General features: G+C 42.3%; 2 protein-coding genes across 4 annotated transcripts; one reads left to right on the top strand and one right to left on the bottom strand.

The window, feature by feature from the left end:
* Positions 1-14: 14 nt before the first annotated feature.
* On the top strand, positions 15-15,431 carry DNAJC2 (DnaJ heat shock protein family (Hsp40) member C2). 2 transcript variants are annotated; one of them, XM_039723755.1, is made up of 17 exons: positions 15-113; positions 602-792; positions 1,351-1,426; positions 2,257-2,355; positions 4,583-4,724; positions 5,855-5,935; positions 6,657-6,722; positions 8,471-8,562; positions 8,663-8,784; positions 9,625-9,774; positions 10,074-10,162; positions 10,249-10,318; positions 11,886-12,070; positions 13,277-13,377; positions 14,318-14,425; positions 14,675-14,829; positions 15,316-15,431. In XM_039723755.1, exons 1-17 carry the CDS (start codon positions 47-49, stop codon positions 15,388-15,390), a joined length of 1,869 nt encoding a protein of 622 aa, XP_039579689.1. In that variant the 5' UTR covers positions 15-46; the 3' UTR covers positions 15,391-15,431. The 2 variants fall into 2 exon arrangements, with proteins under 2 accessions (XP_039579689.1, XP_039579690.1); XM_039723756.1 differs by having other exon boundaries at positions 20-113; positions 691-792.
* PMPCB (peptidase, mitochondrial processing subunit beta) lies at positions 15,388-23,855 on the bottom strand. 2 transcript variants are annotated; one of them, XM_039723757.1, is made up of 13 exons: positions 23,716-23,855; positions 22,233-22,373; positions 21,868-21,954; positions 21,271-21,400; positions 20,721-20,919; positions 19,981-20,060; positions 19,303-19,415; positions 18,554-18,697; positions 17,922-18,085; positions 16,215-16,300; positions 16,053-16,141; positions 15,771-15,846; positions 15,388-15,675 (listed from the first exon to the last, which is right to left on the bottom strand). In XM_039723757.1, the coding sequence occupies exons 1-13, from the start codon at positions 23,803-23,805 to the stop codon at positions 15,611-15,613; spliced, it is 1,464 nt and encodes a 487-aa protein (XP_039579691.1). In that variant the 5' UTR covers positions 23,806-23,855; the 3' UTR covers positions 15,388-15,610. The 2 variants fall into 2 exon arrangements, with proteins under 2 accessions (XP_039579691.1, XP_039579692.1); XM_039723758.1 differs by having other exon boundaries at positions 17,922-18,082.
* Positions 23,856-26,010: the final 2,155 nt, after the last annotated feature.

Raw genomic sequence — 26,010 nt, 5'->3', positions numbered from 1 at the left:
CGCCGGCAGTTCCGCGCGGCGCCGCCGCTGCGCCGGTGCCGCGGCCATGGCGCTGCTGCGCGGCCCCGCGGCGGACGGGCAGCGCTCGGCCCTGTGCAGGCCGCTCTCCGCCGGTACGTACCGCGGGCCGCACCCGCGAGAGGAGCCGGGCGCTGCAGCCGGGGAAGCGGCCGGCCCGGGGGAGCTCGGCTGTTTATTTGACTTTGATCGTGCCCGCCTCCGCCGGCACCGGCTGCGCCCGTGTGCGAGCAACAAGTCGGGGTTCGCTGCCGGGGGGAGCGGCCGGGAAGGGGGAGCCGGGGAGATCGATCCCGATCTGATATCGGCTGCCTGCTCCTCTGGCAGTAGGAGCGCGTTTAATCGCGTTTGACACAGTTTCCTTGAACTGGAAAGCGCCTCTCCAGATGCGAGAGCGGAGCCCCGGCAGGTCCCTCTCTCTGATGGCTCTTAAGTGCTGCTTATCGCACTCTGGTCTGCGCGGAGCCACAGAAAAGATTCAGCATCTGTGATGCTGTACTTGTGGGGGTTTTGATGGGGTTTAATTAAAAAAAAAAAGAGTAAACCACAGAAGGTGAAGTTGCTTTTATGTTTTTGCTTATAGCATCAGTACTCTGTCAAGTGGAGCCTGTGGGAAGATGGTTTGAAGCGTTTATTAAGAGGAGAAACATAAATGTTTCTGCCTCTTTCCAGGAGTTAGAAGATGAGAAGGAACTTTCTGAAGAATCGGGGGATGAAGAACTGCAGCTGGAGGAATATCCTATGTTAAAAACCCTCGACCCAAAGGACTGGAAGGTACTCAGTCAGTGTGGGTTACTGTCACCTGGCCTTGCCCATTACTGTCACCTGCCATGCTCAGGTGCTAAAGATCTCCTTCCTCTTCCCCTTCACCCTTGTGAATCAGTTCATGTCCCTTACCATAAAATCTGGTGTGTGAAGGCAAACACATCAGGGTAACATCTTAGCTTTGAGCTGCAGCTTTTTATTTTGCTGCCTGAAAATATTAAGTGTCTCTTCTCCCTGTCACCATCTCCTTTATTCTGGAGTTACATTGGCATTCTTAATATTAACAGCAGCAATTCAATTCAAGTTTTCCAATAACTGAATTTTCTAGTGCTTTAATCCAATTTAGATTAAACTACTTGAATTTCTGTTGATATTCAGTTATTCAGTAATTATTCAACAGTTTCTGACAGTTGTTCCTATAGTCTTTTCCCAATATTTATTGAGAGAGGGAAGAATTCTCCCTCTTGCCTTTAAGAGAGGGGGAGGAGCACTGGTTTTCTGCATGTGTTGTGGTGTTTTAGGTTGTATTTGTGAGTGTTTATATGGTCTGTGGTTCTTTTCTCTCAGAATCAAGACCATTATGCAGTTCTTGGACTGGGAAATATACGATACAGGGCTACTCAGAAACAAATCAAAGCAGCTCGTAAGTACCTGTCCCTCATAAGCACAACCTTTCTTCAGATGTACACAACTGCATGCCAGTGAAAATACCTGCATGCTGTGAATGAGGTTTGAACTGTTTCCCAGGCCTAAAAGTTTGATTTGTGTTGTTTACCAGCATCTTAAATTTATAGCACAGCTCTGAAATCCAGAAGCCTAAATCTAGGGGATTGAAAAATGTCACATCTCTGTTTCTGGGAAGTGCAGCAGCATTCACAGGCTGTAGCTTTCTTGCTAAATTTCACTTTGGATCATGTTCAGAACTTCAGTAAAGGGATAGAATACAATTTTTTTTATCTGAACTATTTTGTTTTTCATTAGAAATAACAACTAAAATTACATTAATTTTTTTCAGTTATGAAGCTAACTGTACATTTACAGATACTAAAGCACTTTTCTAGGCATAATAGTAGAATAAGTCTCAGACTTCTTCAGATGTTGAGGTGGAATAGAGAATAGAGTTCCTGAGTTGTGGTTATTTTAAGTCCCAGCAAAGATGAAATAACATTAATTCTAACTATGTAGGCATAACAGTAGAATAAGTCTCAGACTTCTTCAGATGTTGAGGTGGAATAGAGAGGAGAGTTCCTGAGTTGTGGTTAAGTCCCAGCAAAGATGAAATAATGTTAATTCTAACAATAGTATTGAATCAAAGAAAATTCATTAACTTCTGTTTTCTGCCAGATCTGACTGTTTGGTTTGTATTTTTATTTAAGTTTTGGAATTGGAGAAAGGCCAGTTGGAATTACTGTATTATTTTAGTTTGAAACTGTTTCTGATGAAGCATTTCTAACTAATGCATTTATTTGTTAGATAAATCCATGGTTTTGAAACATCATCCAGACAAACGAAAAGCTGCAGGGGAGCAGATAGGAGAAGGTGATAATGATTATTTTACTTGCATAACTAAAGGTAAGCAATTGATCTCATTTGTTAGACACTCTCTCAATCTGCTTGATCATCAGAAATGTATTTGTTGTGTTTCATTAGGATTTTAAGGAATTGTCAATGACTAAACAGCTGGAGAAGTTCTTTTTCCATATTAGAAAACTGCATCAATAGATGACATTAGGTGTGACTACAGTGGGTGGAAGCAGGAAGGGACTGCAGCTGGCAGAGGTTTGGCTGCTGTGCCTGCTGCTGACAAAGTGTGACACTTGCAGCAGTGCACAACAGATGAACCTCTGGAGGTGGCCCCACACCTGGGACAAACTAGTGAGCCATGGAGCAATTCCCCACAGGCACCAACAGCAGCTGGAAAATCTGAATTCTAATGTGCTTGCTCTGACACAGAACATGTGTTGATTTGATCTGGGTCATCAGTTTCTTCAGCTGCTCATTTTTGCCCACAGATGAGCGACTGAACTCAATTGAACAACATTTCCCTCTTGCCTTAGTGGTGGACTCAGTAGTGCAGGATTAATGGCTGGACTCTGGTTTTAGAGATCTTTCCCAACTTTAATGATTCCATGACCCAGAACACCACTGCTGGCCAATTCCAAACACATTGTTCTAGGTGTGTGACATACATCTCCAGAAATGCTTGAGAGCTTGGCTTTTTCATTTATTTTAAACAAATTTCACTCAGTAAGGTTGAAGCAGGAGGAAATCTTGGAATTTGTGTTTCTAAACTTCCTTCTCTTAATGTCTCCTTATACTAGTTAGTGTGAGATATGTTAGACAAACTAATGTTTTCAGCCTCCTTTGGAGCTGTCAGAAGGAGGAAGGTTGCCAAAGAAAATAATTTTTCTGTTGCAGTCCTGTCAAGTATCTATGATGAGAGCTACCTGCATATGAATTCAGAAATATGCTGTGTTCTACATGCATGGAGCAAAATATCATGAAACCTTCCCTCTTAACTGCTTACAATCCAGGTTTGGGACTAAACAGAAAGGCAAGCACAAAGTAGCAAAGAAAAGGAATAATGCTCCCAGGCAGCATTTTGGAGGAAGGAAATACTAAAATGCAGTAGTAGGAAAGGGGGACCTGGAGTAGAAGCAAACAGTAATGAAACAGGGAGGAGAAACTTGGAAAGGTGGGAAAACACGGGTTGGATTCAGAACTTGGTCTGACAAAGGAATCTGTGGGAGATACAGAGCTGGGGGAACTGAGTGTGTGGGAGTAGAACTGGGGATCTGTGAGTGGAAGGGACATCTCTTAAATGGAGGAGGAACCAATGGATGTGCACAGAATTTCCTGCATCAGGAAAATGGTGTGAGGGTTACTGAGGCAGAGTAATTTGGGTCACTTGGAGTGTTGGTGGAGGGCAGTCCTTTCCCAGAAGGAAAGGGCAGAGTGGCAGACAGCAGCTCACTGGTGGCCTCTGTCATTCCTTCCTCTCTCCAGTGACATGTGCAGTGAGATCAGCTTACAGAACTGCAGAGCACCGAGGTCTCCTCCAGGTTATCACCTCCTCCATCCAGCCTTCATGGTGCAGTGTCCTCTGGCAGGGGTGCAGGCATGCACAAGTCCATGAATGATTGCAATACGAATTTGATTCCTTTGACTTCTCATTCTTACTGAAAAATAGTGATCATTGTAAAACTCCACACTTCATTGAGGAAAAAAAAAGTACTGAAGCTGTAGTTTTTGTGATTTCCAGAACATAAAATTAGTAATGTGATGCTGCCCAACTGCAGGGGTGTAAGAACAGGAAAACTGGGACTGTTTGATGTTTTGGAGAGTTTGTGTGGAGTTCTGTATTCTATCCAAGACTTGGTACAACATCATCATCACCTGCAGAAATTCTAATAAATGGTTCCTGTTCTTGCCTATTCTGACAACACAAACTCAGGGACTGCCTTTGCTCTGTGCCTTAGTAGACCATTTTGTTAATTTATCTGCAAGGATCTGGCATAGGATAAAAGTCTGAGGATGTCATGCTCAAACTCCCAGTGTCTGAACAAAATTTACTGCTATAAAATTGAATATTGTCTGGTTTTTTACATCTTAATGGTTAAATGTGTCCTTTTTCATAAATGTTTTCCTCCTGCTTAGTTTAGCAGGAACAGACAGCAGTGCTTTTTGGTGTCACTAAAATAATTAAATCTCAAGCTCTACAGAACACTACAGATAGATCAAACACAGATCTGAGGACATCCTTTTAAACATTTACAACCTTATGTCTGATAACTTTCAGCTTATGAAATATTATCTGATCCTGTGAAACGACGAGCATTTAACAGCATAGATCCAACTTTTGATAACTCTGTACCTTCCAAAAGTGAAGCAAAAGAAAATTTCTTCGAAGTTTTCTCACCAGTTTTTGAAAGAAATGCCAGGTAAGCTATGTCTGACTGCCTCTGCTGTTGCTGGAGAATCAGCATTTGCAAACTCTTCTGACATTGTGTTTGTAACAAGAGATGTATTAATTTGCTAGAAATGTAATACAACTAAAATAGTTGCAAATATTTTTTATTTCATTTTAAAATAATCTGAACTGTCAGCTGATGGCATTGAGTTTGACCCATGCAATTTTTATAAAAGTTCTCAGCTTCCTATTACTTGCTGCCCTTTTTTGCACAACTCATTGTTTCATCTTAAAATTAATTACAATACCACATGTGTGCTGCTGACTAAAAATTCCTTTCTTTAATTATTCTGAGAGTGAGACATTAACAGAAGACAGTAGTTACAGTCATGATTTAGCTGGTTAAAAGAGAAGATAATCATAGCTGTCAATATTTGGTGGTTCTCTCTTATATTGTGTGACTTTTTGTGCATTTGATTAATGGTTGACAATTAACTTGGTATTAAGGCTGTCACAATGGAAATGTGCCAGCTTTTCCCTGTATAAAAGGACTATATTACATGAGGCACTTTACAACATTCTGAACAATTATTGTTTAAATTAGTCTTACTGACTCTTATTCCATAGACTTCAGACCTGGATCTGTGGTTGTCAGATGAGGTTTTTCCCTTCTCTGCAATGGAAATTAACACTGTGTCATGGAACAACAAATTCTAGAGCCTGTGGAAGATTTCCCTAGAAAAAAATGCAGTGGGGGCAAAGTATGCATTATTCCTTTGTAGGCCATGAGAATGTGTGGGAGACTTCCTGTACCCCAGCACAGAGCCGAGTTACTCACAGAGCACTTTCTGGCCACTTTCTGAAGGCTCCTCTGCCAGAAGAATGTGCATGGAGAATTAGATATCTACAAAGACAGCTTGTGCTTCTTGAGGCACAAGGCAGGAAGCACTCAAGCAGGATAAGGTTGCTTTTTTGGGGAAACTCACCCAAAAATGCCCAATCTGGAGGATACTTAGGAGGAACTCTCCTGTTCTGTTCCTCTTTCCTGGTGCCCCCTCTGTGCTGGTGGGAGGGAATCTCGGGTTTTGATTCTGTACTTAACAAATGCCACGTTATGAAGATTGTGTATGTTATTTCTTGAACATATTCATGTATTTTCAGGTGGTCAAATAAGAAAAATGTACCTAAACTTGGGGACATGAACTCCTCCTTTGAGGAGGTAGATGCATTCTATTCCTTTTGGTAAGTCAGCTGATGCCTGTGTTCCTATTCAAGACATGCAATATAAAGGGCTTGCAGACCCTTTGGTGTGTGGGGTGTTTGCTGTGGGCTGTCCCAGCCTCCTGGTGTCAGAAAATTACCACAGCTCTTTGTGCCTTCCACAAACGGAGCCAGCTTTCTCCTGGCTGATCCACCCACTTGTAAATTCATGGTTGTAGTAGGAATTTCTGACTGGTGGCTGAGAACTGAGCTGACCCACAGACTGGAAGTCAGGTTAATCTCACCTAACCTGTGTTTTTAGTGGAGACATCTTAGGTGTTTAAGCTCCCCTAGTAAAGGAAAGTGTGTTTAGTCCAAAAAAGTCAGTCATGTTTATGGCTTGCCTTACCTGCTAAGCATGGGTGCTCACATAAAGATTAATTTCTCTCTGAATTCTGCTGACTGCATTGCATTGCCACTGCCCATGACAGAAGTATAGATAGCTGTAGACATTTAGAGTGGGCAAGACCAATGCCATCCTAAAGTAGACTGTCCCACAGTAGAGAGAGATGTAAATCATATCCTGCATTTGGACTTAACACAGTGGAATCACTGTAGGTGCAGAATAATTGTAAATTATGTATTATAAATTGTAAACAGCAGTACAGTTGCCTATAAACATGTAACAGTAAAAAAGGTAGCTGATGTTTAACAGTTTTGCTGGGTTTTTTATTCACTTTCTTTTTCCTTAAATTTACTTTAGGTATAATTTTGATTCCTGGAGAGAGTTTTCCTATTTAGATGAAGAGGAAAAAGAAAAAGCAGAATGGTATGTAAGTAAAAATAATTTTGACAGGAGACTGAGAGGTTGATACAGCAAGATTTTCCAACTTTCTCTTAGACTGTAAGTCATAGGAAGAAAGGCAGCTGAGCCAAGTCTGAATTCCACTCTCCCAGCTTAGGGGTCAGTCATGGACTTGAACTGAACTTACTGTGGGCTCCTTCGTGTAATTGTAGTTCCTGCTTGCCTCACAGAGGTATATCTGAGGTGCTTTGAAATGTGTGTTCATTTAAGTCCAGACTTGTAATTCCTGCCAGTCCCAAGCACAGGTTGAACCTGGAGCCAGGACAGAGTGGATGAGCATGCTGGTATCATTTCTCTCTTTAACTTGTACTGAGAAAGTGATACTTCCTAGAATTTGGAGAGATGAGTTCTGATGGCTTGATGCTAAAAGTTATGTATTAGTTGATGTAGTGATAGTTACTGAATTATTCAGACCATGTTGCATTGGAAAATACATTTTGTTTTTATCCTTCCTGCAGTTATAAACACAGTGTTCAAGTTGGAGCTTTAGTCTAACACACATTTCACAGGACACAACCTCACTTAGTAATCCTTGTGAGACCATAATTTGCATTGTATGAATCTCTTCTTCCAAGTTTGGCTGGAAATCAGTTTCGTATTTAGATTCTGTGGTTGGCTTTCTTTGTGGTAGAAACTGCCATATTTAGGCTGTAGCTATGCATTTCTCTTCTCTTCTGCCTCTTCCTGCACTGGATTTCTTGAGCCTCACCAGACCCACTTCTCTGTCTCCTGTGAAGATTCTGTGAAGGCACTGTAATCAATTCCCTGCCACTTGTACTTGTGGTAAATCACACAGATGAACCTCTAGGCTTCTCATTGGAACAATCTTGAATTATTTGCATAGCTCTTTTTTTCTGCTCATTCCTGTCATTAGTGTCCTTTCTCAAAGATGTTTAGACAAATGGTACCTAGTCTGCTGTACTTAGGAGAGAGAACTACATTACAGCTGCTGTTCAGATGGTCATGATTCTTGCTACCCCTTCTTGCCAAAGGTGAATGTTGCTCATGTTTTAAAGCTTCAATCTATTCCTATTAGTGTCCTCAGTTAAGGGGATTGTTCTGAGGTAGAGTGGTTTGGGTTGGAAGGAGCTTTAAATACCTCATAGTTCCAACTTCTCTGCTCCCTCTGTTGTTCTCTATGTGGTTGTGTGGATGAGGCTATAGACCCCCACTAAAACTTTGCCTCTTTCTTGACGGCACTGGTAAATATTTGAGATTATTTTGTTGGCCCATCAATAACCTGAGCTGTATTTTACTGGAGTGAATCTGGCATGACTTCACCCAGAGCATCATGTTACTTCATAAAGTGGTGTTTCTGTGCAGATGGGTTTACTTGACATGACTGTATTCTGCAAAACAAGACACCTGTGGCATTGTTTATACCGCTGTCCTTTAATGAAACCATATACTAGCATTTCTGTTTTGCTTGAGTTTGATGTTAGGTAAGTGGATTGCATTTTGGAAATAAAGTCCATGATCTCATTCCCTCCAATGACAGATAAGCAGCTTGCTGTGTCAGGTTTATATAACTATGTAAACACTTAGCATTTTGTACATGAGCTTGGGGCCTGGAACTTAATTTTTTTTAAGTCTATTTTTGAAGTATTCACAGAAGAACATCTGTGTGGGGGAAAGTATTTAAGAAGCTTGTTGATGAATTTCTAACAGTGGCACTGTAAAGTGTTAGCACTGAACTATGCTTTCCCTTTTAGTCGAGATGAAAGGAGGTGGATTGAAAAGCAGAACAGAGCTGCCAGAGCATTGAGAAAAAAAGAAGAAATGAACAGAATTAGGACTCTTGTTGGTGAGCACACAAACTGCTGTTCTGTAAAGAGAGATTCGTTAACTAACTGTGCAAGTCTCCTGGTTTTCTTCTATACATGATGCTTCCTTTCTTCTGCCAGACAATGCATACAGCTGTGATCCCAGGATAAAGAAATTTAAGGAGGAAGAAAAGGCAAAGAAGGAAGCAGAGAAGAAAGCCAAGGTAGAAGCAAAGCGAAAAGAACAGGAAGCAAAAGAAAAAGTAAGTCAAGTACTTTATTTGGATTGAAAAACTCTGCTTCATTCACACGTGATTCTAGATGCTTCAGAACTCTGCTTGCTTCTGGTTCTAGATTTGTCAGGAAACTACAGATAGAATTACTGTGGGGTTCAAAAATATGTGGTCTTTGATGCCTGTGCAGTAGGCAGTGCAAGGCTGGCAGCCTTCTGAGAATGAGATGGAAACAAGGAATGCAGATCTGAGACAAAACACCTTTGAAAACTGAGTTCTTTAGTTGCATGCACTTCCTCTGGTTTCAAGGCAAGCATTAAGTGCATAAAATGGATATGTCTGCTTGCCTTGTGCATGTGGTTTGTGAATGGTTAATTGGTGTGAAATATTTTGAGGTAACAGAACATACTTGAAAAATATGAACAGTTTGGAGAAGGTGGCTCTGAAAGTACAAGAATGAAAGGGAACTGTAAGGTGCAAAAGAGTAACTTAAAAAATATTAGAACACTGCAAAATATGTCAGTAATGATGCAGGATAAATACTGAATCAGGAAGTTGATACTCCTGAGGCAGGAGTAGGAAATTATGTATGGCTTTATATCTTCATTGTAGAGGAAGTCAGGATTTATAAACTGAGGGTCCTCATTTATAAACTGAGTATTTAACTTAATGGTATGTTTCATCATCTCCCTCAGAATTCTTGGAAAACCAAACATTAAAGTATTTAGGCATTTTTAAACCCCCAAACACAGGAACGAAACTCCACCCAAACCAGAAACAACACGTTTTGAGACTGGATGACTGAATGACCCCGTAACAGTGTGACTTGGATTATTTTTTTACTTGCATTTTCTTTCCTTTTGATTGCAGCAAAGACAAGCAGAATTAGAAGCAGCACGGTTAGCAAAAGAAAAGGAGGAGGAAGAAGTTAGGCAGCAAGCATTAGTGGCAAAAAAGGAAAAAGAGATACAGAAGAAAGCAATCAAGAAAGAAAGGCAAAAACTCAGAACAACATGCAAGGTATTTAACTATTACTGCAATGAAATACAGGTTACATCAGACAAATTACTGTGTTTGCTTAGATCAAACCGTATCACGTGTTTGCTTGTTCTCAGGGCTAGAGATGGGTATGGAAAGTGGGTTTACTAAAAAACCAAAATACTAAAACACATACTTACATGCATATGAGTTATGAGTAAAGCTGACCAAATAGGTCCAAACACAGCAGTGGCTGAAGAACGCTGTGTATTAAGCCTTTGTGTGAAGGAATAGGACAATAAAGTTCAAGAACTTTGTAGAACATTTATTTCTGCTTCCAGAACTGGAATTACTTTTCTGATAATGAGGCAGATTGTGTTAAAATGATGGAGGAGGTGGAAAAGCTTTGTGATCGTCTTGAGCTAGCAAGGTAAGTTTTCCTGCTGCTGTTTTCTGCTTCTTTTGATACCCATCTTTCTACTAGCTCTCCATTGTAACTTAATAATTTATTTTTAGTCTGCAATGCTTGAATGAAGCACTTACATCCACAACAAAGGAAGGAGGGAAGGCGGCTGTAGTAAAACAGGTAATTATGCTGAGTGTCAAATCAAAATAACAGAATAACTTGTGAATCAACCTGTCTGAAGTGAAGTAAGATACAGCACAGCTGCTGTGGAATCATGCTTGTTAAAACACAGAGACTTCATTTGCAGAGTCCATAGGTGGAGGGATCTCTGCTCCATTTTACATTGTGCAGTTCATGGCTGGCCAAATTAACAGGGCCAGCCAAGAAAAAAATACACATTTTTGTCTGTGAAGAACACAAAACCTACCTCTTGTACAGTATACAGATAAAGTAGAGGACTTTCATTTTGCCCAACAATTTGTAGTAGTGTAGTAGTTTTATGCAAGAAAAATCCTAATCTAGTGTCTGTGACTTGGGGATAGATCCACAAAAGGACTTAAGTGTGCTGCAGGCTGTAGGCACTGGAAGAGCTGGTAGGTTGGATACCAAGGAATGGGAAATGCAAGACACATGGAATCAAAATTTACCAAAGCTCAGCAGGGATCTGCCTATGTTTGCCATCAGGGAAAAAACATTTGAACTAAAAACTGAACTACATCCTACAGAAAGAGTAAGGTGCTTTCTCTCACCCACTGTGGATACACAGTGTGAACTTTTTGCATGGTGGGCGGTGCTTTCTCTCACCCACTGTGGATACACAACTTTTTGCATGGTGGCGAGTATGATCTGCCTCCATCCCAGGGTCAGGTTTACTCATCAGACAATTTAAGACTGAAATGCCTCTTATTCTGCAGGGGACTGAATTCAATATTCCATTCTCCAGGAGGGTGTTCTAAATGCAGGGCAGTCCCCTTTCTATGTGTTAAAACTATTCCACTAAAAATTATCTATCTGGTAACTTTCCTTTTGCCAGGAAGGTTTTATGAAATAGGTTTCTTGCTCTTGCCATTGGGCATCCTGCCAACAGCCATAAGTGCACAGTTCTTCTAACGTTGCCAAGATTGGACTGAGCCTACTCAGAAGCAGATGATTAAAGATGTGTCACCACAGCCTTGAGATGTGACTACAGGTCACAAAAATGTGCAGTGGGTTAACTTAAGTAGTTTTTAGCTCTACACATGGCCATCTAACCCTGAGTACACACTTAATAACTAAAATCTGGAGCTCATTCTAACTTAAAAGTTCTACACTACTACTCCTGACATAATCAGGATAGATACCAGTTAGGCTGGAAGATTTGAGAATCAGTGTATGCAACACAGAGGTTTAATTGCCCTCACTGGTCTTAAAACTTTTGTGGATCTATCCCTCTAAGTGAAGTGTTAGCCTAGACATTCTCACAAGGTTCAAAACTTTTGCTGTAATTCTGGGGGCATTCTTTTAATTTCCTAGTGAACCTGTGATGGATTTCTGCTATTAACTCCTAATCTTTAAATCCTAAAAATATCCACATGGAATGATGGGAAATAATACTGGAACAGATAAGCTCCTCTGTTTCCTTACATATAATACACAAAACTAAGCAAAATCCAAGGTTCAAAGGAAGTCCAGAGAGGGGGGTTGTGTCACTGTAAAATGTAACAATAATTCAGTAAGTAAATAAATAATGCTTATTTACAATCTTTAGATAGAAGAAATAAATGAACAAATAAGGCGAGAGAAAGAAGAGGCAGAAGCTCGTATGCGCCAAGCAACAAAGAGCTCAGAAAAGTCAACCACTGGCGGTGGAGGGGGAAGCAAAAATTGGCCAGAGGATGATTTGCAGTTGTTAATTAAAGCTGTGAACCTCTTTCCAGCAGGGACTAACTCAAGGTACTTCTCGGGTTTGGTGCTAAAAGTCCTTACTAACAATTTTTAATTAAATAAGCATAATAAAAATATTTTCAGATCATCCCAAGTACTTTGTCAGTATGAGGACTTCCTAAACATCTTTCTTTTCCTTGGCTCAAAAGCAGCCAGTGGTTTGTTTTTCCTTGGTACAATGCTCTGTGTGTCACAGCTCTGGCCCTGTATCTTGTTTCCCCCCAGACTTGGGCCTCAGTCCAGTACCAGGATGGTGCTGAGGTGCCTGTGTGCACAGGGCTTACTCCACAGTAGGGTCCAGTCCTTAAAGCAGAGAACAAAACCACACCAGTGATTAGGGTGCAGCTGGGTAGGAACAAAAGTGTGTAAGCTACTTCCAGGGCTCCACAATGAATGTGAGGCTGGTTTCTCCTCTATATGGTAGGAGGAAAATATCCCAAAATAGGTGTTAAGTGCACCAGCTTTCTTCAGGGGAGAGCCGAGGAAAAAGGAAACGTTGAGATTTACAGAAAACAGCACTAGCACTCAGCTTACTGCTAAGCAAGAACAGGAGCATGCTTTAAATACTTTTTCCCAGGAATGAAATGCCTTCTTCCATTTAGAATTACAAAGATGTCAAACATCCATTACAAAATTTGGATGCCTATTGAAAGAAAAATAGCTGCCATACTCCATGGAGTTGATACCAGTGCCTGTTTCTACAGCTCAGCAGTCAAGGCTCCTGTCTGAGCAGTGGTACATATACATACTGCCTCCATTTGCTAAGAATCCACTAGGAATAATTTTGGGACTAGGGCTGTTCCAGCTGTCTCCTGTTTAAGCCCCTTTACCTGAAGTTTAGTGGGGCAGTGGACATAGGGTTATTAACTACTTGGCCCTTCATTGCAGCCTGCAGTACTTAATGCCAGATGTGCTTAGGGAATTCAGGATAACAGCAATTCAGCAGAATTTTGAGGATTACACGTTTACACTTACCTACATTCTACCCCATCCTTTTTCTGTATTGGGAACTGAGAAGTTCACCCAAGCTGATTGAATTCTTCAGTTAGTGACTGAAAGCTTTCCAGAACAGCTACTCTGGGATTTTGCATGTATTTAAATATGTTTGAACTTACTCAGGAGTTTATAAAAATGTGTACAGGAGCTTGACTCTAGCTTATATGAAGATAAGGTATTATGTAATATGCTGGTTTATAATTTCTGTTCTTGCTGTAGGTGGGAAGTTATTGCCAATTATATGAACTTGCACTCTACTACTGGAATAAAACGAACAGCAAAAGATGTCATCAATAAAGCAAAGAGTCTCCAAAAGCTTGGTATCTATATTACCTTATTTTTGTAATGCACAGTCTGCCTGCTTCTGCACAGCTGACTTTCCTGTGACTGGAGCTGTGTGTCTTAGGAAAATCCTCTGTACAGCCCCAAAAGAAATGTAGTTCAGATGGAGGATTTAGAGAAATTTATGTGATTCAGTGTTTTCATCCTAATGGTCTCTTGTAAGTCAGCACCTCACAAGCAACTCCCAGAAACTCTTAGTGTAGCTTGATGCTCTGGTGTCTGGGACACATGAAATGTCAGGGCTCAGAGAGATAAATGGGCCTCTCAGAAAGCTCCCTACAAAGGAAGGCATCTAAAATAAATGGAACTGATGAAGCTCTAGAGATACTTTTAAAAAAATTAATGGAGTCCAACAGCAGAGTAAGACACCTAAATGAATGTGGCTCATTGCCTCTTCAAAAATGAATATAAAAATGAAGCCTAGAGAGCTCTGGAATAAGGTCATAAGGAAATTACACATTTCACTACAGAAGGAAAAAAACCCACTAAATTTTCAAGAGATTTCTACATTACAAACCACATAGTGCCACAGAGAGCACCTGGATTTTACTGCCTCTCTGACATGGTCATACCCTGGGCAATGCATGAGCTTTGTGCCACAGCCCTTGAGAGAATAATCCCTCTTGATTTTGGGGAAGTTGCAGATTTAGGTTTAAGATTATATGGAACAAGTATTCCTCTAAGCACTATAAAGCAGGATAAGGGTTGGAGAATATGACACTCTGAGAAAAGTTTATTGGACCCTGAATGATTTTTTTTTAATCTACCACATTTTTAATAGTCTTTTTAAAGTAAGTAGAATTTGGGTTTTATGATTTTGTGATTATTGTAATTACTCTGCTACAGAATGTTATTATTATTACATCTGGCTGTAATATTCTTGCAATAATTATTCTCTTTAATGTCTGTTGTTCATAGACCCTCATCAAAAAGATGACATAAACAAGAAAGCATTTGACAAATTTAAAAAAGAACATGGTGTGGTGCCTCAGATGGACAGTGCTGCCCCCTCAGAACGATTTGAAGGTAAAGGTGAAAAGGGAGCCCTTCTTGTGCACTTCTCTCCCCTGAAGAAAGTAACCCAGAACTTAAGATTTGTTTACAAACTTTGATAGCAAGTAAGTGATCCAGTCTCTGGTGCCAGATTTGAGTGTTCCTGGTACCCACAATACACCACAAAACTATAATACGTTTTAGAATATTTTCTAAATATTCTAAATTTTGTAAAACATACAAAATATGTATTCTTGCTGTCATTTTTGCATTTAAAAACAGGATCACCTCTAGATTCATCCCCTTGGACTACAGAAGAACAAAAACTTTTAGAACAAGCATTGAAGACTTATCCAGTAAATACTCCTGAAAGATGGGAGAAAATAGCAGCAGCTGTTCCAGGCCGGTCAAAAAAAGACTGCATGAAGCGATATAAGGTAAGGCCCCTCACCTCCTCCTGGGCTGCCACCAGTCCAGGCCTGGAGAGAATCCTTTGCTGTTACTGTCCCATGCCTCCCACAGACAGTATCTGACACAGCAAAATGATGGAACCTTACAGGAAAATTCTGGTTTTGGTAACCCAACCCCAAAAGAGCAGTAAGGACTAAATGTTCCTCAGTGAAAATAGTGGCTCTGGAAGCTGGGAAGGAAGGTCTGTCAGGAAATTTGTTTTATGGTTTGACAGCAAGCTCCTGTAGATTAAGTCCTAGACCTAGCCTCGTGTTCCTGGTACATGAGGATTGACCTTCCAATAATTGATTAGTTTCTAAGAGAAATTGCTTAACAGCATTAAACTATGTAGATTTCTCATGATGTTGAGAAGTGGAATGTTTCACAGTGAATATATGTAGTGTTCAAAACTACAGCATTGTTCACAAGTTACGTGTTTAGTTAAGTTTGTTTTTTCCCCACCTTCTCTTCAGGAACTCGTGGAAATGGTCAAGGCAAAGAAAGCTGCTCAAGAACAAGTGATGAATGCTACTAAAGTCAAGAAATGACTCTTACTGACAATCCTTGTTTTATAATAAAAATGCAAATACTGTACATGTTTCCATTCCTTTCTTCATTATACAGAAACACAGGAGGGGCTGGTTCTTCAGTTTTAATCTTCTCAAAAGCAACTCCAGAGTTTTAAACATGTGTAGTTGATTTGTTGGGTGTTTTTTGTTGTTTTCCTGGATTTTTAAAGCTAAAATATGATGAAGTTCTTGTTATTCACTACTCACGACGCCAATACAAGCCACTGCAGATTTTGCTATACTCTGGAAGTTGTTCAATTGGACCTGGAAGTTAAAGAAAGTTGGCCATGACACATGCTCAACTCACAGCAAGTGGGCTGAAGGGGTTACGGGAGGATAGGGAAACTTCTATCACATACCCACGGCAGCAACTGCAGGATGCTTATCATGGATGTACTTTGTGCAGATTTCTCTAATAGTCTGGGCATCTATAGCCTAAAAAGGGTAAAAGAGGCATCTTTGTTACAATCCCATTTTAAAACCTTTTCTGACCTTAATTTTGTATAATCCAAGGGAGCAGGAAACAAAACACTTGGAAGCTTTCTCAGCTGAAAAAGAAATACAACTTCTACACTTTTACTTTCTGTAGCAAGTAATTTTCTTGATAGCCTTTTAAAAGTTGCAACATGATTGCTACTTACTTCAATTCTTGCCTCAAGTTCTGGAATTGGGATGCGGCGCTTGTAACACAGCATTTGTCTTCCAATGTCTTCACAGATTGGCGTGGACCCTAAAACGGGAAAAAATGCTTCAGTTATCAGCCTGTGGCTCCACAAGGAATAAAAAGTTCTCATAAGTCTCACCATCAAGTTGTAGCAGCATATTTGTCTTCAGAAGATTTTTTGCTCTAGCTACTTCATTTTCTGTAACACTTGTGCAAAGTCTTATCCTGAAAAACAGTTTAAATCCAAAGGCATTAAATAATGATAGACTACCACACAAGATTGCCTGTGATAAGGAGGTGCAGAGGCATTACTGCACCTACCAGGCACTACTCCTCTGCAGACAAAGCTGGTAGCTTGAAAAACAAGCCATAGATACAAAGCAGCAGCCTAGAAGTAGGGGTTTTGAAAGCATATCAAGATACCCAAGAGCAAGCTTTTTCACTTAGAAGAGCTGTATTTCATTTTATTAAATAAATATTTTGAGGCAAGTGTAGTCTGTACCACACAAGATTGCCTGTGATAAGGAGGTGCAGAGGCATTACTGCACCTACCAGGCACTACTCTTCTGTAGACAAAGCTGGTAAGACAGCTTGGAAAACTAGCCATGGATACAAAGCAGCAGCCTAAAAGTAGGGGTTTTGAAAGCATATCAACATACCCAAGAGCAAGCTTTTTCACTTAGAAGAGCTGTATTTCATTTTATTAAATAAATATTTTGAGGCAAGTGTAGTCTGTACTTGTTATCTTGGGAATGGATGTTGCTGAGAAAGTAGGAGCCAAGCAACTAGGTAACAGGTAATTAGCTAGAGGACAATCCATTACTTCCTGGCTCCTCTCTTGGTGAGATAATAATTTCCCACACTGCCTGTGGAATATTTTGTGAGGAGAGGGGGATGCATGAAATAGCTCAACACTAAATTCTTGTCCCAGGAATCGTCTGTTGGTGCTTGTCCCAGGAATCTTCCTTGGTGCTAAGCTGCAGCAAACAGTCAAAGTTATAACCACCTTCTCCATGACTTCACAGGGATTTCATAGAATAATGGTATATAAGAAGTGATTTATGTGATTAAAAAAACTTCTCATTTTCAAGACTTGTTTCAACTTCACCCACTTGAAATGAAGTGCTTTTAAGTAACATATGTGTTTTTAATAGCATCTGCAGTTCAAGCTTTACAGTCATCTTCAAAACAGATTTAAGCCTCGAATTAATATGGTCTAGAATCATAGATTTCAAAATTCCATATGTATGTGTTTTTAATAGCATCTGCAGTTCAAGCTTTGCAGTCATCTATGGACATCCTTCAAAACAGATTTAAGCCTCAGATGAATTAGTATGGTCTAGAATCACAGGTTTCAAAATTCCATACATAACAGCTCAACTTTCCCTATGTATTCACTAGAGCTAACACTAGCACGTGATACATCAACTGCAGCACCTGCAGACTAATACTGTCTGGTAACTGCACATTCATTCCTCTCATCCACATCTATTTCCACTTTTAGTGGTGGCACTTGCAGCTCACAGGCTGTAGTAGTATACAGTGACTAGTAGTATACTAGAAGATCTGACAGTTTCATGACTTCTGTCATTTTCCAGTCAAAAAAAGAAATCTCTCCTGTGTTTTCTCGTACAAGAAAAAAAAATCTACATCTTAAGCTATTCACTCCAAGTAATGGTTCCCAAAACTGGGAGCTGGGACTTGGCTTTGGGTGCCAAAGTTTAGAATTTGATGCATTTGTTGTTCCCAGACAAGTCCAAGCAGATAAAAACATTCTCTTGATTTTCTTTTTAAATTGTATTCCTCCACTAAAACAATCTTTTCAGAGAAACAGTTGGTAGCTTACCATTCTTTCTGAACAAAGTGCACCATGTCCTGAATAGTGGAAGGCTCACAGACCATATAGAGTCCCCACAGCCCTGTGTCAGTGTAGCAGGTGTTGAAGGACTGGAAGCTGTGACACAGGTTACCCTGGCAGGCAATCTGAGCAAGTTTACTGGACAAATTCTGCTGAGGCAAAAGAAGAAGATATTACTTTGTGAAGTTTTTTGGAAGCTTACTAGTCACCTCCATGATTTCCCATTTTCATTTCAGTGATGACAGAATGTGCAGTAGTAGCTACAAGGTTCATTTCAACCCTTTCTTTCCTTGCATGTAATATCACATTTCAAAATAACACCCCAGATTTGAGCCAAAATCAAAGACACTTAGGTTCAAGAAAGGGACAGTTAATTACTGATACCCACAGGTTCTGATGACATACAGGCATAAAACATGCTACTTTCCATGAAGGCTGGCAAACCTCAAGTCACCTCTATTTTGGTGGTTTAGAACCACATCCTAAGATTCTCCTACATCCTGGGTAACAAACTCTCTGAGACTCACAACTGGATCCCCTTTTCTGCCTGGGCAGTACCCAAGTCAGGGAGATCCCACCAACCTCATTAAGAGCAGGATGCTGCTGGCAGGTTCACTCACCACTCCTCCTCCAAAGGAGCGATCCCAGTTACCTATCAGGGTGTTGGCTACCATGAGTGGGATGGTGTCGGGGTCTGACCAGCCGGCTGCTTCCACGGCAATGGCCAGGTGTGCCAGGGGCATCTTGTCATCCCTTATCCGGATCTGCAACACAGCAGAGCAGCTCTCGTGCAACCTGGGCACTCAGGCACAGGACAAGTTAAACAACAGAAATCACACTTTTCCACTACAGCTGGATTACAAAACATGCACTAAAATTAAAGATTAATTTAACATCAGCCTTAACTGGTGTCCCCTGGGGCAATTTCAGATCATTTTGCCAATACACACAGAGAAGCATTACAAGTCATTTTATGTTTACCAGCAGCAAGGAAACCTGATGACTTTGTAAAATCTGAAAAGAGACAGGAATAGAACGAGGATGCCTCAGTTCTCTGCCACGTCCTTTAAATGAGTGATTCTCAACAGGTGGAAATGCTCCAATACCATAGTCAAGAGGACAAAAGGAAAGTAGGAGCAGGGATAAGGAAGGTATTCCTCCAGGAAGCAATGAAGAATAAAAAGTGGTGGCAGTGAGACTCATCCAAGAATGGGAAGTACTGCTTTGGAAAACAGCTGCTCCAATGCCGCCAATGGGGCAAGAAACCTTTCCATGTGCTGGGTCTGTGGCACAGCAGCCCTCTCTCCTCACCAGAGGAGATGTCAGGGGATGTAAGGGCCAGCTCAAAAAGCCACCCAGCCATGCTTACCTCACTGCCTGTGAAGCTACAAGGTGGCAGGGGTGGCAGTCCTCCTTCTGGAGCAGATGGCAAGTTACCAAAATGGCACTTTGCCAGGTCAAGTAGTTCATCGTGAGAGACCCCTGGACAAAGGTATTTCACATGCTTTGTGATGTTACTCTGTAAACAGTTAATTTAAATTGCTGCACAGTTTAAAAACTCAACCAAGCAGTAATTTTTGTGCCCCTGCTTTAATACCCCACTTATGGATTCTTCACACATCTCCTTTATACAGAGCAAAATCATCATGATTCCCCCTTCTTGGTTCTCTTTAACAGCTTTCCATTAAAACTACATTAAATCAAGCTCTTTGCTCTTTCAAGCCTCAATGTTACTTCTTTCTCTCTGCATTCCTTGCTATTCCCCTCTTCACACCTTCTAGGACCCTTTTTTCCCACCCACATGGAAGAATGACTTTGGCCTCCAATTCACTTCTTGTTCCTGATTCAAGGTTTCTGGAACATTACTGACAGGAAAAGGGAACAAAAAGCTCAAAGGGTATGAATGCACAAAACACAGGAGGGCTACACAGGGCCAACAACAAACAGGACCTCCTGAACAATGGGCAATTCACCAGGTTGTTCCCACAGACTGGGGCCATGGTTTCAAGCAGTTTCACATGATCAAGGGTGGGTATCCCATACTGACCTCCAGCAGCAGCCAAGACCATTCTGGGTCCTTTGTAATGTGTTGTTATGTACTCCACCAAGTCATTACGATTTATGGATCTAAAAACAGGAAAAGAGACAGCACTACTGTGTCAGTAAAGTTTATTGGAATAAAAAGAGATAAATGTATATAACAATACAATTATCAAAACAATTAAAAGTGCTGTCACTGTTCAGAGCAGAGGCAGAAAGCTAAAATAAGAGTGATTTTCTAAAAAGCAAATAGGAACTAAATAAAAAGCTCTTCTAGCTTCTTGAGGAGGAGCGAGAATTCCAACTCAGCCAGGGAGAGACAGGATGCACTAATGATCTCCTTTCCTTTGAAAGCAGCACATTTAGCAGTCCTCTGAGCTGCACTGGTCGAAACAAATGCTGAAAGAGCAGTGCAAACACTGTGTGCTTACAATAATGCCTAGCATGTGACCTATAGGAAAAAGAAGTTTTTCTAATTTTGTGTCAGGTGCACTTAAAGAAACAGGAGAAAAATATGGCAAAAAACCCCAGCCATGCAGAGAACAATCTGAAGGTCACATACCTTTGATGCCTGCCTACAGGGAAAGTAAAACAATACAGGGGTTCTACTTACAATTATATTCAGTGCAATTTCAGCTGCCCTCCAATGTAAAAATAAAATCTGACACTTTTTCTACATTTTTAGGTAAGTCTCTCAATACATAAAAGTTACCATACAATTACAGACAGATGTAGTTTTGGACATACTTGATATTTTCAGTGGGTCCTAAAATGGTCCGTCCCAGGGCTGTATTCTGGTAGGCTGTGGCATGAAGGTAATCAAAGACAACTTCCTGCAAATTGGTTTCAACCTCTTGCATCTCTCGAAGTATAACTCCTCTCTCACGCTCAATCTCTGCCTCTCCCAGGGTACTGTTCTGAATGATGTCAGCAAGAATTTCCACAGCTGAAAAGAGAGATGGAAATGAAAAAAGTATCTTCAGACTACTAGAAAAATGTGGTTCCAAAAGTGACACCCACCTCAAAGAGCAAGTACTAATAAGACTAGCAAGGGGACAGGAAGACAGAAGTCCAAAAGGTATCTTATCTTGGGACTCTGAAGAGAAAAATATTTAAAATATAAGCTTCCCTGCTGGCTCCTTTCCAAACTTCACATTCTTGTGAGGTTCAAGAACAGACTTTTCACTGGGCAAGGAAGGGACTGTAACACTACAAAAGCATCATTCTGTGTCATCTCCCTGGAAGCTGGATAAGCATGTTGTTCTCTGCAGCTTTTCTGATGAATGACAGCAATTACCTCTTGGTAGATCTTTTGAAAAAGCCTTTGCATAATACACAGTTTGTTCCCTGGACGTGTACGCGTTCAGATGAGCCCCCATGTTCTCAATCTCCAGCTCAAGGTCTAACTGAGATCTCTTTTTTGTCCCCTGAAACAGAACAGTAAGAAAATCACATTAGACCCTTCAATTCATCTACTCATCTTTACTACTTCTTGTCTGTAAAAGTCATGATCAAGAGAAAGAAAAGGTGTTCTGGAAATAAACCAGGCATACTTATCTCTCCAAGCTTGAAAGTCAGACATAAATCCTACTGTGCTCCCAAAAGAAAATAAAGAGCTGGCTAAAGGGTGACTGTGTGTCTTCTAAGACTACCATAAAAAGGTAAAAGTGAGTTAAAAATTAGATCTGTGTAATTCACAGTTGTGTAACACTTACACAGAACTAGGATTTTAGCTTCATTTTCTAACAGAAACCAAAGTCTTAGTTGTCCATGTTATTTTTCTCATTCCAATTTGGAAAACTTATTTATACAATTCTGACCAAGCTGTTATCATTGATCTTTAAAGATAAATAACTTTAAAATCCCTTGTGTCTACATCAACCTTCACACTCACCTTGAAAGCCATATGCTCAAGAAAGTGAGCAGTTCCATTGTTCTTCTCATTTTCATACCTGCTTCCAGCATCAATCCAAAGTCCAACCTCAGTGAAGAAAAAAAGAAAAAAAAGTCATTTTCCCAGCTAACAGCTTTGCTATGGCTTTTTACTTAAACAGAGCAGGCTTTCAAGAAAAAGAAAATTTAGATCTTCACAAAAAATTTAATTACAAATCAACAAAAGCCTTAAGACTTCTATGTCCCAGCTTAAGTTTTAGGAGCAGTTGTTAACAAGTATTGAAATGCAAATGCAATTTAGTTCCACGAGGAAATGAACACATGGGAATAGATACAAAAAACCCCTTCCTTTTGTAAGTTACTTACTGTGCATGTTGAGAGTCCAGAGTCTTCAGAAGCCACTTGCAAGCCATTTTCCAAAGGACTCACCCTAGTTTCAGGGACATTTAAGATTACTTCTGTTGCTGCTTTGGCAACTGTGCACCTCCCTGCTCCAACATGCACACACTGCAAAGGAAAACCATCAGTCACACTCAGATGGTTTAGTTATGTCCAAGGATGCTTTTCTGAAAAACGTATTGCTGAACGTAAGCATTAAGTCTGTGGGTCTTTCTTAAAGCATGCATTTATAAGGAAAGACTCCAGGACTGCTATTCACCACTGCTTCACATAAGGGAAGCAGTAACCTGAATGTGGAACACCCTGAAGATAACTACAGGTGAGGAGGTGCATCTGCTGCCCTCCAGCCTGACACAGGAGCTGTTACTCCCATCAGCCAGCCACGCTTCTTTCCCACTTCTCCCAGCAAGGGCCTGCAGGACCTTCACCATCTGGAATTCTCCTGGGTACCCGCTTTCTAAAGTGAAGTGAGATACAGCCCATGCCAGGACTGCAAATCCATCAGCCATTGATCAGAGCAGCACAATCATGGGGCAGTTAAAGCACATTGAATGACAGCAGGGTAGGAAAGAAGAGAAGCAGTTCTTCAATAACAGGAAATGCAAATATGTATCCCAAATTCAAGCAAACAGCTATCTCAAAAAATTGCAAATATTTCAAACAAACAAAGATTTCTCTCCCCATATAACTGCCCTAAACATGAAAGTACAAAAGCAGCTCTCAACCGCTCTCCTCCTAGAATAGGCTAGATCTTTTAAAACTCACTTACTTCAGAATCACAGACAATTCAAGTTTGAAAAGACCTCTGGAGGTCTCTAGTGCAACCTCCTGCTCCAAGCAGGATCAGCTTGGTCAGAGCACTTTGCTCAGGACTTTTTGCACCTGGCACTGACAATCTCCCAAGCTGGTGAGAAACTGCACATCTCTGTGAGCAGCCTGCTCCACTGCTTGACTGCCACATACCCAGTTTTTCCTCTTTTGCTTCAACTTATGCCCATTGTCTCCAATCCTGCCACGGTGCCCCACGGTGACAGGCCTGGTTTATGTTCCTGACAACCTCCTCCTAGGTGCTGCCAGACACCTCTCACAGGTCCAGCTGAAGCCACGGCTTCTCCAGCCTGAACAAGGTCCGGACCCCCAGCCTCTCCTCCCAGGGCACCTGTTCCAGCCCAGTTCATGCCTGCTGAACATGCCCCGTTCACTGACACCCTCCCCACGCTGCGGAGCCCGCCCCAGCTGCGGCACACGAACCAGAGCAGCGCAAACGGACCACTGACTACACCTCCCGCCGTGCACCGCCGCCGCGACTACAACTCCCAGCATGCACCGCGCCCCACGGCCTCCAACTCCCCTCAGCGGCAGCCCGAGCACCAGCGCTCGGAGCCGCCGCGGCGCCCACGCTCCCCGCGCCTCCCTCCGCTCCGCTCCGTTCCCTTCCCCGCCGCCTCACCCGCTGCGCCGCGCCGGGCGCTCGCACCAGGCGGGCGGACCAGGGCAAGAGAAGCCGCCGGGCCGCTGAGCGTGCCGCAGACGCCGCCATCTTGACACTGTGGTGGGGGGGCGGAGCGGGCGGCCTGGGGGGCGCGCAGGCGCGGGGCTGTTCCAGCCGCCGCCGCCGGGGGGCGCAGTGGGGCAGCGCAAACTCCATTGCCGCGTGCCAAGGGAGGCGGGAACGGGGGAATGTCCCGGGCGGGAACGGGGGAATGTCCCGGGCGGGAACGGGGGAATGTCCCGGGCGGGAACGGGGGAATGTCCCGGGCGGGAACGGGGGAATGTCCCGGGCGGGAACGGGGGAATGTCCCGGGCGGGAACGGGGAATGTCCCGGGCGGGAACGGGGCAATGTCCCGGGCGGGAACGGACCGGAACGGGGGAATGTCCCGGGCGGGAACGGACACACGGGCACCCACGGGGACCATCCAGTCCAGCCGCTCGCCCTGCACAGGACAAGCCCAGCCATCCCGCCGTCTGTCTGGGAGCGTTGCCCAAGCGCTCCCGGAGCTCTGGCAGGCTTGGGGCTTGGTTTTAATGTTCCCGCTGTCCTCAGTGCCCCAGAGCAGCGCAGGTCAGGAAAGCGTTTTCCTGCCGGTATCCCGTCATGGCCGGGTTCTGCAAACACAAGGCGCTGCCGTCCGCTGCTCCGGGAGCTGCCGGGAGCATCCCTGCGCGCTGCGGCTGCTTCGGGGCTGGCTGCGGCTCCCGCGGGACAGACCGCTCTGACTGGGAAATCCCGAGGCTGGGACAACCTGGAGTCTCTTCTGGGAATAGCTGAGACACTTGTGATGGGTGGGAGGGCTCCGTGCACAGCGCTGAGCCAGCGCTCCGCCGGGGCTGTGCCGGCGCATTCCCTCAGCTCCAGACCCAGGACTCGGAACTGCTGGGAATCAATGGCCCCTGCCAGCGGCCAGCGGCTGCGAAGGGCTCGCAGCAATGCTACTTGACAAGAGCCAAATTTGGGCTGGGAAAAGCTCTGGAAGTGTACCAGTGGAAGTAATTTCAGTGCCGAAGGTTGTTCCTGAGCACGTTTGGAATGTATGGCTGTAGATAAATTGGTACAGACATGCAAGGAGTGCTCGGTTTTGACTTCGTGGTTAAATGTTTTACATTTTTTAGGAATTTTTCATTTGGCTAATCAAGCATTATCTCAAAAATGAAGGAGAACCAGGATGAAATTCTGTTATTTGTCCCACAGTATATTAAGTGACACAATGCAGAGAAACAAAATACTACTTTAAAAAAGAAATCTGTACTACTTATGCTGGGGGAAGCAGTGTTTCTAGGTACCATTTTCCTAACATGTTCAGGGTTAGGAAAATGCTGCAGATACCATTGACACAGTACTTCTGACACCCTCTGCCTCTGTACAGATAGCACAAACCTTCCCCATCTTTCTTGCTAAGAAAAGGAAGAAAGCTCGGCTCTTGGCACATGATCAGGAGGAAGAGGTTGAAAAGGGTGGGAACTGCCGATGTTTCTGCTCAGGATGAACTGTCTCCTGCCACTACCAAGGTCCTGTTTCTCAGAGGTGATTCTAGAGAATGGAGAAGCAACACTTCTGACAGTGTTGCTCCCTACCCCCTGAAACGTTATCAGTCACATGCAGATTTTAGGTTACAAAAATCTACCGTGACTCTTAAAGGACACTGGGGACTGTTGGTAGTTCCTGGGCTGGCTCAGATGCTGAAGTGTGAGAAGGCTCTGAGATTTAGCTTCTCAGACTCCAAAACATGGACCAGTTTCAGAAAAATCCACTGTATTTAAAATGTGTAACTTTTTGGGGGTATTTTGTGCATATAGGCAATTTCTTACTCCCTTGGCAGTTCAGCATGAAATTGCACTGACTGCCCTAAAACATTTGCACTGCCAGTTTGTAAGCTCTGTGCTTACACAGCAGCTTAGTCCTGCAGCTGGGCTTGTCCAGTTTCTGTCACAAGGACTGTAATTGCATAAAAATAGTAAACCCCCAAAGCACAATACATTGCATACAATTCAAAATAAAAGTGATACTGTTGTTAAAATATAAACCTAAATGCCAAGAAACAAAATGCTTCCTAATTTGACAATGATGCCATGACCACATATGGAACTGTAGATCTCTTACTGAAATTGTTACTGTTACTTTGGTGCCTGTACTATTTTAGTGCCCACATAACCTGTGTAAGAAGGATCTTGTAGCCACAGAGCATGTACATCCTTTCACCAGAGAATTTACATTGGAGTCAAATTAGTTTCCATGGAATAGAAAAT

This window comes from Passer montanus, unplaced genomic scaffold (assembly GCF_014805655.1).
Source record: "Passer montanus isolate IOZ18808 unplaced genomic scaffold, ASM1480565v1 scaffold50, whole genome shotgun sequence".
Lineage (NCBI taxonomy): Eukaryota > Metazoa > Chordata > Aves > Passeriformes > Passeridae > Passer > Passer montanus.
The sequence above is the reverse complement of the archived record's forward strand: the minus strand, read 5'-3'. Positions and strand labels throughout refer to the sequence as shown.